Source organism: Orcinus orca, chromosome 17, assembly GCF_937001465.1.
Source record: "Orcinus orca chromosome 17, mOrcOrc1.1, whole genome shotgun sequence".
In the NCBI taxonomy this organism is placed as follows: Eukaryota; Metazoa; Chordata; class Mammalia; order Artiodactyla; family Delphinidae; genus Orcinus; species Orcinus orca.
Genome location: NC_064575.1, coordinates 54,654,789 through 54,670,623, shown reverse-complemented (window position 1 = coordinate 54,670,623; position 15,835 = coordinate 54,654,789). Strand labels below are relative to the sequence as shown.

At 32.2% G+C, this 15,835-nt stretch overlaps 1 protein-coding gene across 14 annotated transcripts in view; it reads right to left on the bottom strand.

The window, feature by feature from the left end:
• RIMS2 (regulating synaptic membrane exocytosis 2) overlaps nucleotides 1-15,835 on the bottom strand; it is a 635,932-nt gene that overhangs the window by 344,917 nt on the left and 275,180 nt on the right. For 8 of the 14 annotated variants that reach the window (XM_033438139.2, XM_004275317.4, XM_033438141.2 and 5 more), the window contains exon 1: nucleotides 10,309-10,717. The exons of 1 other annotated variant lie outside the window; for it this stretch is intronic. In XM_033438139.2, the coding sequence (XP_033294030.1) occupies nucleotides 10,309-10,430 (122 nt within the window). In that variant the 5' untranslated portion in view covers nucleotides 10,431-10,717. Of the gene's footprint in view, nucleotides 1-10,308; nucleotides 10,718-15,835 lie in introns of those variants that run through there. 5 more of the 14 variants (XM_033438147.2, XM_049700522.1, XM_033438148.2 and 2 more) reach the window with 2 other exon arrangements.

The following is a 15,835-nucleotide window of genomic DNA, read 5'->3' as shown; positions in this document are numbered from 1 at the left end:
GGATGTAATGTACAGCATGGAGACTATAGTTAACAATACTGTATTTTATATTTGAGAGTTGCTAAGAAAGTAAATCTGAAAAGTTCTCATCACAAGATTTAAAAATTGCAACTGCGTGGTGATGGATGTTAACTAAAGAACTGGGTTCTGCCAACAAACTTAATGAACTTGGAAATAGATTCCTCCCATGATCTTCTAGATAAGAGCCCAGGCTAGCCAACATCTTCAGTCAGCCTTGTGAAACCCTAAATAGAGAAGTCAGAGCCCACCTGGACTTCCAACCTACAGAGCTGCAAATAATAAAAGGGTATTGTTTTAACCTACCAATCTTGTGGTAATATAGAGCTAATACCCATATTAAGTGTTTTATATAGTAATGAACCTTCTTTATATAAGCCAACATGAATAAAAATAACTAAAATGAGAGAATTAAAAGATTCATATGCTCATGTAGGTGATGAATTCCATATAATCTTTGGACAGTATTATCAAATTGTGGTACCATTTTTCATTAATATTGCTCATCTATATATTTGTTGTAATGTCAGTGACAAAGGATATAATGACCATTTTCTCTAGCTCTGTGGGCTTCATGGAAAATATGGTAATATTCTTTGAAACACACATTGCTCTAAGTGTATTTTCATCGTCAGATTTACACTGTGTGCAAATAGTTTTATAAAAAACTTCCATTTCTTGAGAAAAGGTAATGTATCCCATTTTTATGTTCACCAAGTTTTGTTTCAAAATTAAGATATAACTCAGCAGACCCAAAGAAGTAATGTTCAGAAAAATGTTCAATGCAAAAAATACACTGTGGCATTGGAAAAATTATTAATTTAAAAAATGGGCCATGATTACAAATAATTTTCAGCACACAGTTTTTATTTTGTATATTGTGATTGACACCAGTGGAAGAATCAACTGGTGACTACTCTCACAAAGAGGAGCTTCATCTTTAGCCTACTCATTGTCATCACAAACGTCATCAAATTTCCTTTAAAAATTCCCTATCGAAATTATCATTGAAATATGATGGCTTTTGTGTCTTCATTACATCTGATCATTTTCTCTTATAATTAGATCAGTTATATCAATCTTATGCTTTCTATAAAGAAAGCCTATCCATACATTGCTCATATTTTACCACTAGCGATAGTCATTAGAATATGGATGAAGTACAGTAGTAAAGAAAGACTTTAAGCCACCAGTCATATATGCTAAGCATCTGAAACATGGCTGGTCCAAATCAAGTTGTTCTGCAAGTGTGAAATACATACCCGATTTTGAAGACCTTTTACCAAAAAAGCATAATTTAAAACATTTCATTTATCATTTTATATTGATTATGTGTTGAAATGGCAATTCTTTGGATATACTGAGTTAAATAAAATATATTATTAAAATTAATTTCCAGGGAACTCTACTCAATACTTGGTAATGACCCATATGGGAACAGAATCTAAAAATGAGTGGATATATGTATATGTATAACTGATTCACTTTGCTGTACAGTAGAAACTAGCACAACACTGTAAATCAACTATACTCAAAGAAAAAATAATTATTAAAAAAATTTTAGTAAAATAAAATTAATTTCAAAAAAGAAAGACTATTTAAAAGTTACATATTCTCTCTATATTCTGATGATACAATGATAATCTAACTAAAACATGAGGTTCGTAATCAGTCACTGTCCAATGATACTTGGAAAAATCACAACAAATTACAGAGAATGAAGATGAGATTACAAAAGTAGCTACAGATATAATTTCTGCTAGCATAGCGTTTAACAAATGCAATTAAAAATACTAAAGAACAGATTCCTCTTTTGATAATGGCCAAACAGCTCCCATCAAATGAACCATCCCAAAGATAATAAGTTCTGGGCAAAATATGAACAAAAAGTTATTTGAAGGCCCTAGAGAGTAACAAAAAGAAGACAGACACTAGGGTGCAATTGACATTTGGAAAAAGAGAATGACACTGGATGAGTTTCCCATTTTTATGGCTTTTAGCCAAATCCAATCAATACCTAAAGGCTAAATCCATATTAGAAAACTCAGTCTTACTATCTCAAAAAACCAAAGGAAAGAGTTTGAGCAAATATAGCAAGTAGAAAATGAGGACAGAATGACAAAAAGAAAGCTAAAGAAAGAAAAAATTAAATTCTGTGTATAATAAACACTGCCCAAATCTCATGCATGCAGAGGAAGAATTCAAACAGTTCAGTTAAAATTAAAATAATTAAACCGAAATTTCAGCTGTTGTACCTCAGGGGAAAACAAAGTATGTAGCTCAATCTCTGCCATATTAACTTCCTGCTTTAAAAATAATCAGCACTCAGAGCAGATTTCAGAGTCTTTATCTATAAAGTATTGTTAATCATGTCCAAGATATAAATAAAATTTACTTGATATATTAAGAAATAGAAAATCATGATCCTTACTCAAGAGAAAAAACAATAAACAGAGACTGAGAGCAAACCTGGATGTTAAAATTAGCAGAAAAGGATGTTAAAGCTACTATAGTAACTATGTTAAAGGAAGTAAAGATAATGTGCTCATATGAGTGAAAAGATGGGAAATCTCAACAGAGAAACAGTGACTATAAAAAATAACCAAATGGAAATTTTAGAACAAAAAATAAAATTTCTGAAATTAAAAATTCACTAGATGAGCTTTTCATCTGATAGAGATTATGAAAGAATCTTGAAAATTACAAAATCTGAAAAAGAGAGAAAAAAATTTTAATTATGAAATATCTGGGATGACTTCTAAATGGTCTAAAATACCAAAATTGGAAAATCAGAATGAAAAGAAAGTTAAGATAAAAACACTGATCAGCAAAATAGTAGACAAACAAGAGAGAAAATCAACAAAGCTAAAATAAAAATTAAACCGATCAAGCAAAAGGACGAATTTCATGAATTACAAAATACCAATACCAAAAATAAAAGAAGGGTTATCACTATCAATTTCATAGACATTAAAAAGATAATAAAGGAAAATTACAAAATTTGTAACTTTTTTTAAACTGTTAATAAACTAATGGACTAGCACAACTTGTATTTAACATTGTACTATTTGTCCTAATAAGACAAGTAAAAGAAACAAAAAGCATAAATACTGGGAAAAAAAGTAGAACTGTATCTATTTGCAGATGACTTGAATGTTTACATAGGGTATCATAACAAATCTGTAAAACAATTATTAAACTAATAAGTAAATTTGGCAAGGTCAAAAGATACAATGTTAATATTGAAAATAAATTATTTACATAAAAGCAGAAAACAACTAGAAACTGAAATTTTTAAAATAATTCCATTTATAGTATGATCAAACACTTTATATACTTATGAAAAAAAGTCATTCAAGACCTCTACCCTTAAAACTACAAATTATTCTTAGATAAATTAAAGAAGACCTAAATAAATGAAGAAATATCCAAAGGGAAAAATCAATGTTTTTAGATGTTAATTCTCCCTAAATCAATGTACAGAAATACAACACAATCCTAGACTCAATCCTAGCAAACTTTTAAATCAAAATTAACAAATTGATTATAAAATGTATATGAAAATGCAAAGGACCTAGAATATCCAGCTTATCTTGAAAAAGAATAAAGGTGGAGAACTTACACTACCTGACTTCAAGATTACTATAAAGGTAAGACATTAGGATACTGCAGAAAGATAGACAAATAGATCAATGGAACAAAACAGCCCTGAAGTTGAATCATACTTATACAATTATTTAATCCTCTACAAAGGTGACAAAGCAATCCAGTAGAGAGTAGAAAGTCTTTAAGTCTTTTCAGCAAATGGTGGTAAAACACTGGATATCAACCAGGAAAAATATGAATCTTGACCCCTACTTCACACCATACACACAAAAATTAATGTGATGCATTGTACACCTAAATTAAAAAGCGAAAACTCTATAAATCTTCTGAAAGATATATAGGAGGATAGTTTGATGACTTAGGGATTGGCAAAGAATTGTTTGACAGCACACAGAAAACAAAAACTCTAAAAGAAAAACACTGATAAATTAGATTTTATCAAAATTAAAACTTCTGCTCATCTAAAGGAATTACTAAGAAAATAAACAGGCAAACAACAGACTGCAAGATATATTCACAGAGCATATATCTGACAAATGACTGATATCTAGAATAAAGAACTTTTGCAACTCATTAATAAAAACAACCTACATTTTAAAAAACTGAATAGACACTTCAAAAAGGAAGATATTTTCTAAAATTTTGAACAGACACTTCATAAAGGAAGATATACAAATGGCCAATGAGCATATGAAGAAGTGCCTGACATTGTTAGTCATTAGGCAAACACTATCAAAGGGAGTTGCTATTATAAACTCACCAGAATGACAAAAAATTAAAAAGATGTATATCATCAAATGTTGGAAAGTGTGTGAAACCACCAAAACTCTCAAACATATTTGGTGAGAGTTTAATTATTTTTAAAAAATGATCTGGCATTATAAAACTAAATATAGACCTATCCTATCACCAAAGGATTCCTCTTCTAGGTATTCATCCAAGAGAAATAAAAATATATGTCCACAAGGAGATTAATATTAGAGTGTAGAATATTCATAAAATAGAATACTACTCCTAGGGAAAGAAAAAACTACTCAATATGCAACAACATGGATGAATTTTTTTTAATTATGCTGATTAAAAGACTTTTATAAAAGAGTATCACCTACATGGTTTCAATTACATGAACTTCTAGAAGAGACAAAACAATCTATACTAAGAAAAAAAAATCAGAACAATATTTGGTTCTGGAGGCTGAGGGGAGCCAGTATTGAGTGTAAAGAATCATGAGGGATATAAGTGTGGGAATTCAGAGGTTAATAAATATATAGCCCCTAATTCAAGAGGCTCACAGTATAGTGACTTCACCAATATCACATAGCCAGCAAGTAGCAGACCCAAGATGTGAACACAATTCCTGTGTTCACTGCACAATGTAAAGCTACCACAATATATGTAGAAAAGTCAGGCACAAATCAACTGCTGACTAAACATGGCAGCTCTCCTTGAGGTTTTCCTTTACGTCTATATCTGACATTTCAAAGGTCATGCAATGAAATGGAAAGTTTAAAGGAACTCAACTAAGAAGTCCTGAGTTTAAGTAAGCAGCTGAAAATCGTGTTCCTTATAGCCTAATCTGGGTCCCACGTCTCACTTTCTAAACCAGAGCTGCTCCACTTTTAACTGCTTTACATATTGAGTTAGATTTTAAAGGAAGTGTTCTCTGCTAAAATCAAAAGACAAACAAAAACCATGGCTTGAAAAACACTAGACAAAATAAAGATCCCTCATAGTTTAATATGCCACAATTTTAACGTGCAATGGCTTTTTTCATTTTGCCCCCAAAAAAGTGCTCATAAACATTTCTGAGATCCTTAAAACTTCTCAAATTCAGAACCTAAATTCCTAGATCAGCCCTAGGAATTCTTTGCTTGGGTACATGAATCTTTGTCAGTAATTCATAAATGGATATGAAGACAGCTCATAGCATATATGAAGTGAATTCACTTTACTATTCAGTGCATAGTGCCAGAATTAAACAAAATAAGTTTACCAGTAATTATCTTCTTTGAGTTTTCTCAGATTCCTTACAATCATATAGAAGCTGATAATAAAAAAGTATAGCTAACTTTTACATGTCAGTCATCAACAAAAGCAGTAACTTTATAAAAAGTTCTTTGAATAGAGAAAATAGTACTTAGAGACTGCACATCAGTATCAGATTAAGTATCTATACTAATAATTGTGGTATATGGTTAAGATTCACAATAAACATTCTGGTAAAAATATTAATGGTACACATCTAGGAATCAAAAGTCACTCTGATTAGAAATATAAAGAGACAATTGTTAAAATAAACCTTTATGTCTATAATATAACTATTATCATAATAATTATATATTTAACAAGGTTTATACATGTACATATATGTGTGTGTAGGTATGTGCACGCACATGTGCACATTCACACCAGACTCTTGGGTGCTTTATCTTTCAGAATACAGACTGTTCATGAAATATGTTCCTATAATGAAAAATCGATTGTGCTGTGATCATAACAACTCCAAACAATGCACACTGTGCAGACTGCACTCCCAGAACTATAAAAAGTAAGCATGCTGTTCTTTCAATGTCAAAGTAGTCGTTAATGTGCCATGATGAATAACAGGTGTCTGTGCCAAAAACCCTGAGCATAAATTGATGGCTTCATTATAAACCAAATCAATAGTAAATGCTATGTAAAGGACTAAATATTTCTGACCAAAAACACTACCAGATGAAATAATTATTTCCTTTGCAAAATCAAATTTTATTTAAAATAATATTAATGTTTTAGAACTGTGGGAATGTTTCAGAGGAAAAGAGCCCATTTACACTAGGTGAATTCAAGCTTTACATTTCAGTTTTATAATTAGAGTGGCTCTGTAATTTATTGTCAAATAACAACACTTTTGAGAGAGAAAAGCAGTACTAATAATAATCAGTGGGGGACAGCAGGCATAAACTGGGACCAGTCCAGGCAAATCAGATAATATGGTTACCTTACTTGTAATTGAAAACACCAACAAATCCAAATCTTCTTTGATCTAGTAGGTTTTTTAAATCTTACTTTTAAATATTAAAGCCTGCATAACTCATTATATGTAGATGGAAAGGAGAGAAAGACTGTCTCTATTTTATTATCTATTTTGAATAAATTGCAGTCCTGTTATGCCCCTGTGTGGCCAGCAATCACAGCAAATTCACTGTCACACATTTAGCGATAGAGAAATAATTACAGGTTTGTAGGAAAATACAAGAAATGTTACTAAAAATCCGAAAATGGAAAAACTTGTTAAGTACATTTTTTCCACAAATATTATCACAAAAGATAGTCATCATTATTACGTTATTTGAATACTGTTCAAAGCAATTGATTACTCAAGGCCCTGAACACTTAAAAATATACCTTCTAGCATCCCAACATTTTTGTTTGCTTCCAAAGACAAGATCACAAAATTTAGATTTTATAATGAATTTAGTACTTGAGAACTTTTTGCTGGTAACAAAAGCAATTATCTTTGTATCCTGATTAAATAATTTAATTTGGGGAAAAATGAGCTTACAGTAAGAAAATTTGATAATAAGAATTTAAAGTGTCATTTTATCAAAACCTATCAAGTGGATTTACATTGCATGCCAACACAAATTTTTTTTTCTTGTTGGACCTTTGGTTGTTTTATTTTAGCTGTAAAAGAAGATAATATCCTTCCACTTCCTTTATGCACAAAAATGGTACTCAAGAACCACAATGGTAAGAGAATCAGCTAAGAACTTTCAGTTTGAAACATATATGGTTTCCAACAAAAAGCCCATCTAAAATATTTCGATTTTTTTCACTCATAAATAAATTTCAATTATTCATTAGATAACAAAATATTTTAACAATCTATAGTTACCTCCAGTTTAGTGACTTTTGATGCATAAATATTATTGTGTATTGAAAATCTTTGCTTCTTTGACAAGTTGAACCTGGAAATGCTTTTGGAATAATTATTATGGGAGATTTTCATTTTTAACCTTTTATTGCTTGTATGTCATAGAAGTAAACTGCCCTACCACCTGAAAATCTGATGAAAGTTGAGTTGCAAATTTAGGGACAAGATTAGTTACCTAGAAAAAGTCTCAAGAAAACTAGTTGACAGAGTTCCCTTTCGATAATAGATTGTCTACTATTAACACATAGTACTATTCTAGTAATTTCTCCTAGAAAGCAATTCAGAATAAAATATAATGCAATTGTCCATATCTATGATGTTATGTTTCTGTCACTTCTGTCATACTTAATGTCACAATACAATGACTGAATATTCCATTTCAACCAATCCAATTAAACAATTATTATTAATGTAATAACAACCAACACTGCTCTTCCAGAGTGACAGTTATAGAATTGATGCTTCAACTTTAAGACCTTTATTATGTCCAGTCCACGAAGTTGAAAGACCTGTTATTTAGAAACATTTTTAAAGTTGTTGTAAGAGCACATCATCTGATGACATACTCATATCATCTTTGTTCCATAATTTTTTCTTCAAGAATGATATTTTTAGTCGACATCTTACTTTTCTGATTCAGTGTCTAAGCAGAATAAGAATTTTAAAAGTCCACTGTATCTGATCTGAACCCAAAGTAACCAAGACATTAGAATATGTGGCAATATTAATTATAAGTTCATATAAACTTATTTTCACCTTTGATACTTCTAAAATAATAACTCTTTGTATAACTGGTTTTGCTTGATTAAAAGTAAATCAAGTAGTTTGCATGTATGAAGATCAGTAGAGCTACATGTGAAAAAATTTCATGTTTTCTGAAGACTAAGAAGTCAAAAATATATAAAGGCAGGGGATTTATTCCTCCTAAAACAGAATAAATCTTTATTGATTAACTGGTAGTTTCAGATAATTTTAGATAAAAAATCAAAAAAGTTAAATAAGACTGGCCTCACAGAAGCATTAGAAACTTCACAATTTAATGTTTAACTGCAGCAACATAAAATTCCAGGTTTTTTAATAATGAGAGCATTGCAATTATAAGCATGCCAACAATAATAGAAACTTAAGGCCAAGGAAAAGAATAGTAATAGGGATGCACACGATTCCCTCAAAAAATAGATATTCTCATATTTTAAAACTACTAACATATACTTTAAAACTAATTCCATACCATGCTGTTAATAGCACCATTTCTAAAGTGAATGTATACCCAGCCCAAATATTAATATTTTTAACACATAAATTCTTGGCATAAAAAAAAGAAACAGAAATCAAACAAGGAATAGATGTATAAAGGATGAGTACCAATCCTAAAAGTCTGATAGCTTCAGATCATGGAAATTTTAAGAAAGCCATACTGCCTCTTTTATGTAAATGTAAAATGCAATACAGATTATTTTTATCATTACAGATACTCAAGCAATGTATTACTAAACTAAAAAAAAAAATCTTAAAATATAGATAGCCTATTTTAGAATATCACAGAATTTCATAACTCACATATTTTAAATTAGTCCAAAAACTAAACGTAAAAAACAATCAAATTAGTTAATTGAAGAGAACTGTATGGGGAAAGAAGTGAAATTTTATAAAAAAAAAGCTACATTATTCTATATTCCATGAAAAGGTCATAGATATATTTATCATCAGTAAACATTTTAAATGTCAACAAATTCTAAAAGCCTCCTTTTCATTTGCTAAATCAAAACATATACTGTGTAATAGGTATTTTTTAAAACTCTAAAATAGGCTGCCTCACATTGTTCAGAGACCCTAAAAGGAAGAGACCAGCAAAAACCATTCAATATTCTATGCACTCTTAGTTCTCCCTCAATTTCCAGAAGGTTTCAGTGCATTATCATGTTCACAGAATTTCCTTCTCAGTCTTTCACCACATATATTTAGTTTAAATGGGGTCTTTTCTACACTAGGTATATAACATTAGAAATTCTCAAAACGCAAACAACTTAAATGAGGGGAGAACTGGGTGATAAAACAGCATTTTAAAAGCATTCTTTAATAGGCTATCTCTTTTAGTGTAAGCCAGAGAAACCATCTAAAACATATGTCTATAATTTAACAACCTTCACCACACACACACACACACACACACACACACACACACCAAAAAAAAGATCAGGTTGAAAAAGCAATAGGAATTTATAACAAAGCATCCTTCCAAACTAGCTGACCTAATACAAAGCGTTATTAGCAGTTCCATAATATAGCTTGTTTTAAAGTGATTATTGATCTACCCTGCATAGAGAAATGTCTTAGACCTAGAAAACATCTTCCACATGTTTTATAAAGAGCATGCATGATTGCTAATTCAGATGTTCCAACAAATCACATATGATTATATATCCCCATCCTTATATATGCAATGTAATCACTGGCGTGATCACAAAGGAAAAATGTCTATCAGACATTTTAAGTTAATCATTTTATTAGAAAATGAAATCATGAAACAGCCTGTATTATGTTTCAGAGGTCAAGCTAGTTAAATTTAAGATGCTTTTTGTGCTTTGAGGTAAGCTTATTTTCCTTCTTAAAATCAATTAAGAACTACATACAATTTTATACTTATGATTAAAAAGACAACACCCTTATACTACTAATATTTCAATACTGAACAATTTTACAGACATGTAAGATTATTATTCTGAAAATATCAATACTAGAAGAATATATAGTTTAGCTTTACCCACCTTGTATTGTTCAGTGTTTGTCCAAAAAGCTCATTTTGTAAAATATTTGGTGGGGATGAAAAAACCCCATGAAAATGAGATAAAACAGAATTGCAGACCTGGCGCAATGTCTCAAATTGCATTTTCCTTCCTTTTTTCTTCCTTCTCTTATTTTTCCTTACCACCTGTCTTTAAAGTCATCTATTTGCAGACACCATCAAATAAAAACATGCCAATCAAGTTCCATATTTCTCCTGAGCTCTGTAAAAACTGCGCTTAAATGAGCAGAGGTTGATAGTTAATTGTACAGTCATTATTCTTCTAATTCAGTCGTAGAAGATTCAGTACCCGTGCGGCTTTCGGCTTTCTCCTGACTGTAGCAAGAATTCTAAACAGCAGTAAGCTTTTTGGGCATTCCCAGCTGAAGTGCGAAGCTGAGCTGCTTTCATGTACTCTACTCATATTTCTCTCAGCCTATTAAAAACACGCAATGAATAGATGCTGTCATCAGGAGTTTCAGCACATCTGGCTACCAGCAATAAAATCTCAGAAGTAATAAAAATGGGGCAAGGTATCTTCTCAATGTTACTACTAGGTAAGAGGGAGAGAAACTATAAATTTCCCAACCCTTTTCTCTTTCCCTGAAAAATGAATAACTCCAGCAACAGAGTATATAGGTCTCATCAATGTACAGGTTGCTGCATAGGACCAGAACACTCAAAAAATAAGTAGTAGGCTTCCCTGGTGGCACAATGGCTAGGAATCCGCCTGCCAACGCAGCAGACAAGGGTTCGAGCCCTGGTCCGGGAAGATCCCACATGCTGCAGAGCAACTAAGCCCGTGTGCCATAACTACTGAGCCTGCGCTCTAGAGCCCCCGAACCACAACTACTGAAGCCTGTGTGCCTAGAGCCCATGCTCTGCAACAAGAGAAGCCACCGCAATGAGAAGCCCGTGCACCACAACGAAGAGTAGCCCCCGCTCACCACAACTAGAGAAAGCCCGCACACAGCAACAAAGACCCAACACAGCCAAAAATAAATAAATTAAATAAATTTTTTAAAAATACTTGAAAAAAAAAGTAGTATATCCTTCTTTTGATATCATGAAGCAATAAAAATATAACAGACAATAGGGCTTTTATTGCCTGCATTTATAATGCCATAATTCTCAAGAGACATTTGGAAAACATGTACTTAGTTGTCTTAATTCTTGTTTAATTTTAAAACGTCTTCATCAGGCTTCCCTGGTGGCACAGTGGCTGAGAGTCCGCCTGCCAATTCAGGGGACAAGGGTTCGTGCCCCGGTCCGGGAGGATCCCACATGCCGGGGAGCGGCTGGGCCCGTGAGCCATGGCCGCTGGGCCTGCACGTCCGGAGCCTGTGCTCCGCAGCGCAAGAGGCCACAACAGTGAGAGGCCCGCGTACCGCAAAAAAAACAAAACAAAACAAAACAAAAAAGTCTTCATCTATTTATTTTTAAAGGAAAATGAACAATTAAAGGAAAGTAAACAATGTTCAATCTGGGCCCTTTCTAAAGGCCATACATAGTGACTACATGATATTTATGTAATGGTAGAAAAAAATTATACCTTATCAATTAAAACTCACTTAAACAGCACACATAAAATATGAACTTTCTCACAAATCAAAAAAACACAACGAAGGCCAGAGAGACTTTATCAACTATTATTAATTTATTTCAATAATGGTGGTCACAGTATTTTTCAGAAGGATACTTCCTGACGGCCCCAGTGGTCTTAGAGTACCCCAGATCACCATCCATTCTTAATGAGTAATTCTGGTTTAGATAAAATCTTAGGTTAATCTATATCCAGAATCATCCATCTTTCTACAGCAGATGCTCTGGTGAATTTAAAACCAAATTTTAAAAATCAACTCACTTATAGAGATGATTAATATATTTATTGATCTCTAATTGTTCCTAAATCATGACATTTCTTTAACAGATACATCCCTTTTAGCCCTTTTTCCCTCAACTTTTAGCCTTAACCTCCTCTATCCCCTTTCACACACATACCACTATCAATAAATATGCACTTAAATACACTAAGAAGTTTTTTTAGAAGTCGTGAATTCTTTTTTGACATGAATAAACATGTCACGAAATAACAACACAAAATAAACAATAATATAAATTTTTAAATGACAAAGTAAACATGTAATAATATAAACTTTTAAACAAATCATTTACTTCTTTTATAAACTAAGGTCTTCAATTATGGATTTGTCCTCAACTAAGAGTGTTCCTATTTTGTTTATTATTTTAGATTTTTATAGGTGCACACTAATCTGTTTATGAAATATACACATAATAGTCATAAAGTATTTTTTGGCTTATAAAGTACTTCTAAATTTTTTTAATATCTAGAAAACATTATGAGTAAGTGATAATGTTGCTATTGTTTTATAGATGAAAAGAAACGTAGGTGTTAAGGGATTAAAGATCACACAGCTTGTAAAAGATAGAGTATTTGAATGAAGGTCTTTGCTTCAGACTCCACTTCACATGCTCCTTCCCTGTCATTCTATCTTCTATATACGTGCACACGTGGGCGCACACACATACACATATACAGACATATATGCACATCTATTTGTAAACAGATCAGTCTCCATAGATGAACAGGAAACCTACCTGCCAGTGACCCAGTCAAGTATATTTCAGTTAGAGCAAACATCTCAAATTTTTCAGCTCACAAGTAACTTTAAATGGGTTTCTTCCATTTAACTCAAACAGAAGCAACCTGATGTGCTTCAAATTTTTAAGCCTCTGATTACAAGGTTGATTTTCACATCTATGAAAGGTCAGTTTCCATAAGTGTAAACATGCATTTTTAAATTCTTACTTTCAAAGTTTATACCATCTGTGATATACATATATATATATATATATATATATATATATATATATATATATATATATAGTTTTCCCCCTTGTGGGTAGATTCAATTTTTATAAATAATCAAAAGCCATTTTAAAGCAACTCTATTAAATAAGAAGGTGATTACACTGCAAAACACTCTCTGTCGTTAAAAAAAGTTTCTTTGAAGGCAAGCTCACAGCAAGAGTTTCAAAAATGGTCTAAGCGATAGAAAGACTACTGGAATGAGCCTCAAAATGGTTTCTTTGAAGTAAACAATATAGCAACGACCTTCCTCAGAGCCTTATTTTCCAGCTGTCACTGTACAACACACACTTCTGGTTGGCTTACTCACAGTTCCTTCAATATCTCAGAGGAGATTTCTTCCACTTTCCCACCTCATTATCACCTTTCACCTTCTCCTACTCATCCTTAAGGGCTCAAATGTCACTTTCTCAAAAAAACTTTCTTTGACCTGGATTAGGTCTCCCATTATGCACTCTCATTGTACCCTATACTTTTTCTTCATAGCATTTGATAAAAGTATAACTATATATTTACTTGAAAAAGAATGTTTAATGTCTTTCACCCTCAGTTCCATGAGATTAAGGCCCACATTTATTTGTTTACCACAGTGCCTAGTATAGAGTAGGTGCTTAATAAATAAGAAGCCTAAATTTTATGGAAAACTTAATTATTTTTTATTCACATCTCATAAGTAGGACAGGAAACTGCTCAGGGCTTAATTTGGTTCTTAGCTTCTGTGTTTGTTTGTTTGTTTGTTTTAGCCTACCACATCATGTTATAAGGCTTAATAAATAGAAGAAAGACCAATATTTGCAACCAAAAACATTGTTCATTGGATGGACTTTGTAATTTGTTATAAATATCCTAAATATTATAAAGAATGTTTATAGCTAATATTTGTTTTAAATTTTCTACGTACTGAAGGCTCACAAGTAACTTAAATATCAGCGGCTTCTATAAGGACAGAAATAACATGGCACTTGAGGTCAAATGGCCTGGATTTAAGTACTGACTCCTAATACCATCTAGCTCTAATACTTCAGGATGTTCACTTTATATATCCGAGCTACGGTTTCTTCAAATGTAAAATAAGCTACATCACTTATTTCATAAAGTTATTATTATATGAAAACATGTAATGTATATAAATGTATTTTATAAACTATAAAGTATATAGTACTTGGAAGTAACCTCACTATGAACTATCTAAGGAATCAAATTACTGGAACCAGGATTCTAACAATAATGTTAGTTATCTTTTACTTATCATATTTATTCATGCAAAAAATATTTATAGAATTTCTTTGGGTAAGTTTCTATATCCCTGTTCGTTAGATGCTGAATGAAGGGATGCAATGCTTATGCTTACACCTTTCTGCAAAAATGAGATAAATTCAGAATGTTCTTCAAGTAAGGTCAGCTCCATACTTACATCTAGTCCTGCAGAGAGGCATTAACTCTCACAAATGGTGTAGCTGTTGGCAATTGTTTTCTCTATGACTGTTCTATTAGAATCTTTAGCTCCTCAATGGAAATGACAATGCTAACTAGAGTTCCCAAGGAAGAAGAGATGTTAAGAAACTTTGAGCAGCAGAGGCAATTTCATTAAAGATGATAGCAAAAAAGTCAATCAACGCTTTAAAAAGTTCAACCTAAAAGTAATCCCCAAATTTCATATAAAAATAAAAACATAATTTATTTTGCCTATTAAACTGGCAAAGTATTGCCCAGAAGGTCAGAGAATGGGCACTCTTAAACCATATTTACTGGCAGCAGTGTATACTGATAGAACCTTTTTGAGAAATATTTAGTAGTATGTAGTAAAAACTTTTAAAATGTTCAAATTCTGAGAGAACACTAGGAGCATAAACACCAAAATGTTAATATTGATGATCTCTGGGTGAAAACATCACAGAATTTTTTTCCCATTATGCTGTAGTTTTTGGTACAGTACCCACAAGAAAAGCCAAAATTTAACCTATGTAATGTGGAGACTTCTACAATTACAATGAAGTCATTCATTAACCATAATATATTAAATATGATGTTAGCCCATAAACTTTTGCTTAGCAATGCTCAAGTAAATCAAATACTAGATTATTAGTTTTCCCATGATTGGCTATACCCATTAGCACTGGTATCTATTCTCTTCTTTATCGATAAGTTCCTAAAATTCTGTAATAAGTCAAATTATTTAATTAGTACTATGAAACATCCAAATGAGATGAGAAAACTTAGTACTAACTTCTTTACATCAGGCCTGCTGTAAGAGGAGAAGGTGTTACTTCATATCTCACACGGAGATATCTGGCTGTTAAAATGTGTTGAGGTTTTCCAAACTGTCTCCTCGCCAATAGAAGCTGTTCATCTTGCTCACCTCCCAAGCCATAATTTGATAATTATGGCAGTTCCATTGCTTTATCCTTTTCCACTCTGTCTCCCAAATCAGTGTTTTCTAATCTTTTTTATTTTTATTTTTATTTTATTTTATTTTGCGGTACGCGGGCCTCTCACTGCTGTGGCCTCTCCCGTTGCGGAGCACAGGCTCCGGACGCGCAGGCTCAGCGGCCATGGCTCACGGGCCAGCCGCTCCGCGGCATGTGGGATCTTCCCGGACCGGGGCACGAACCCGTGTCCC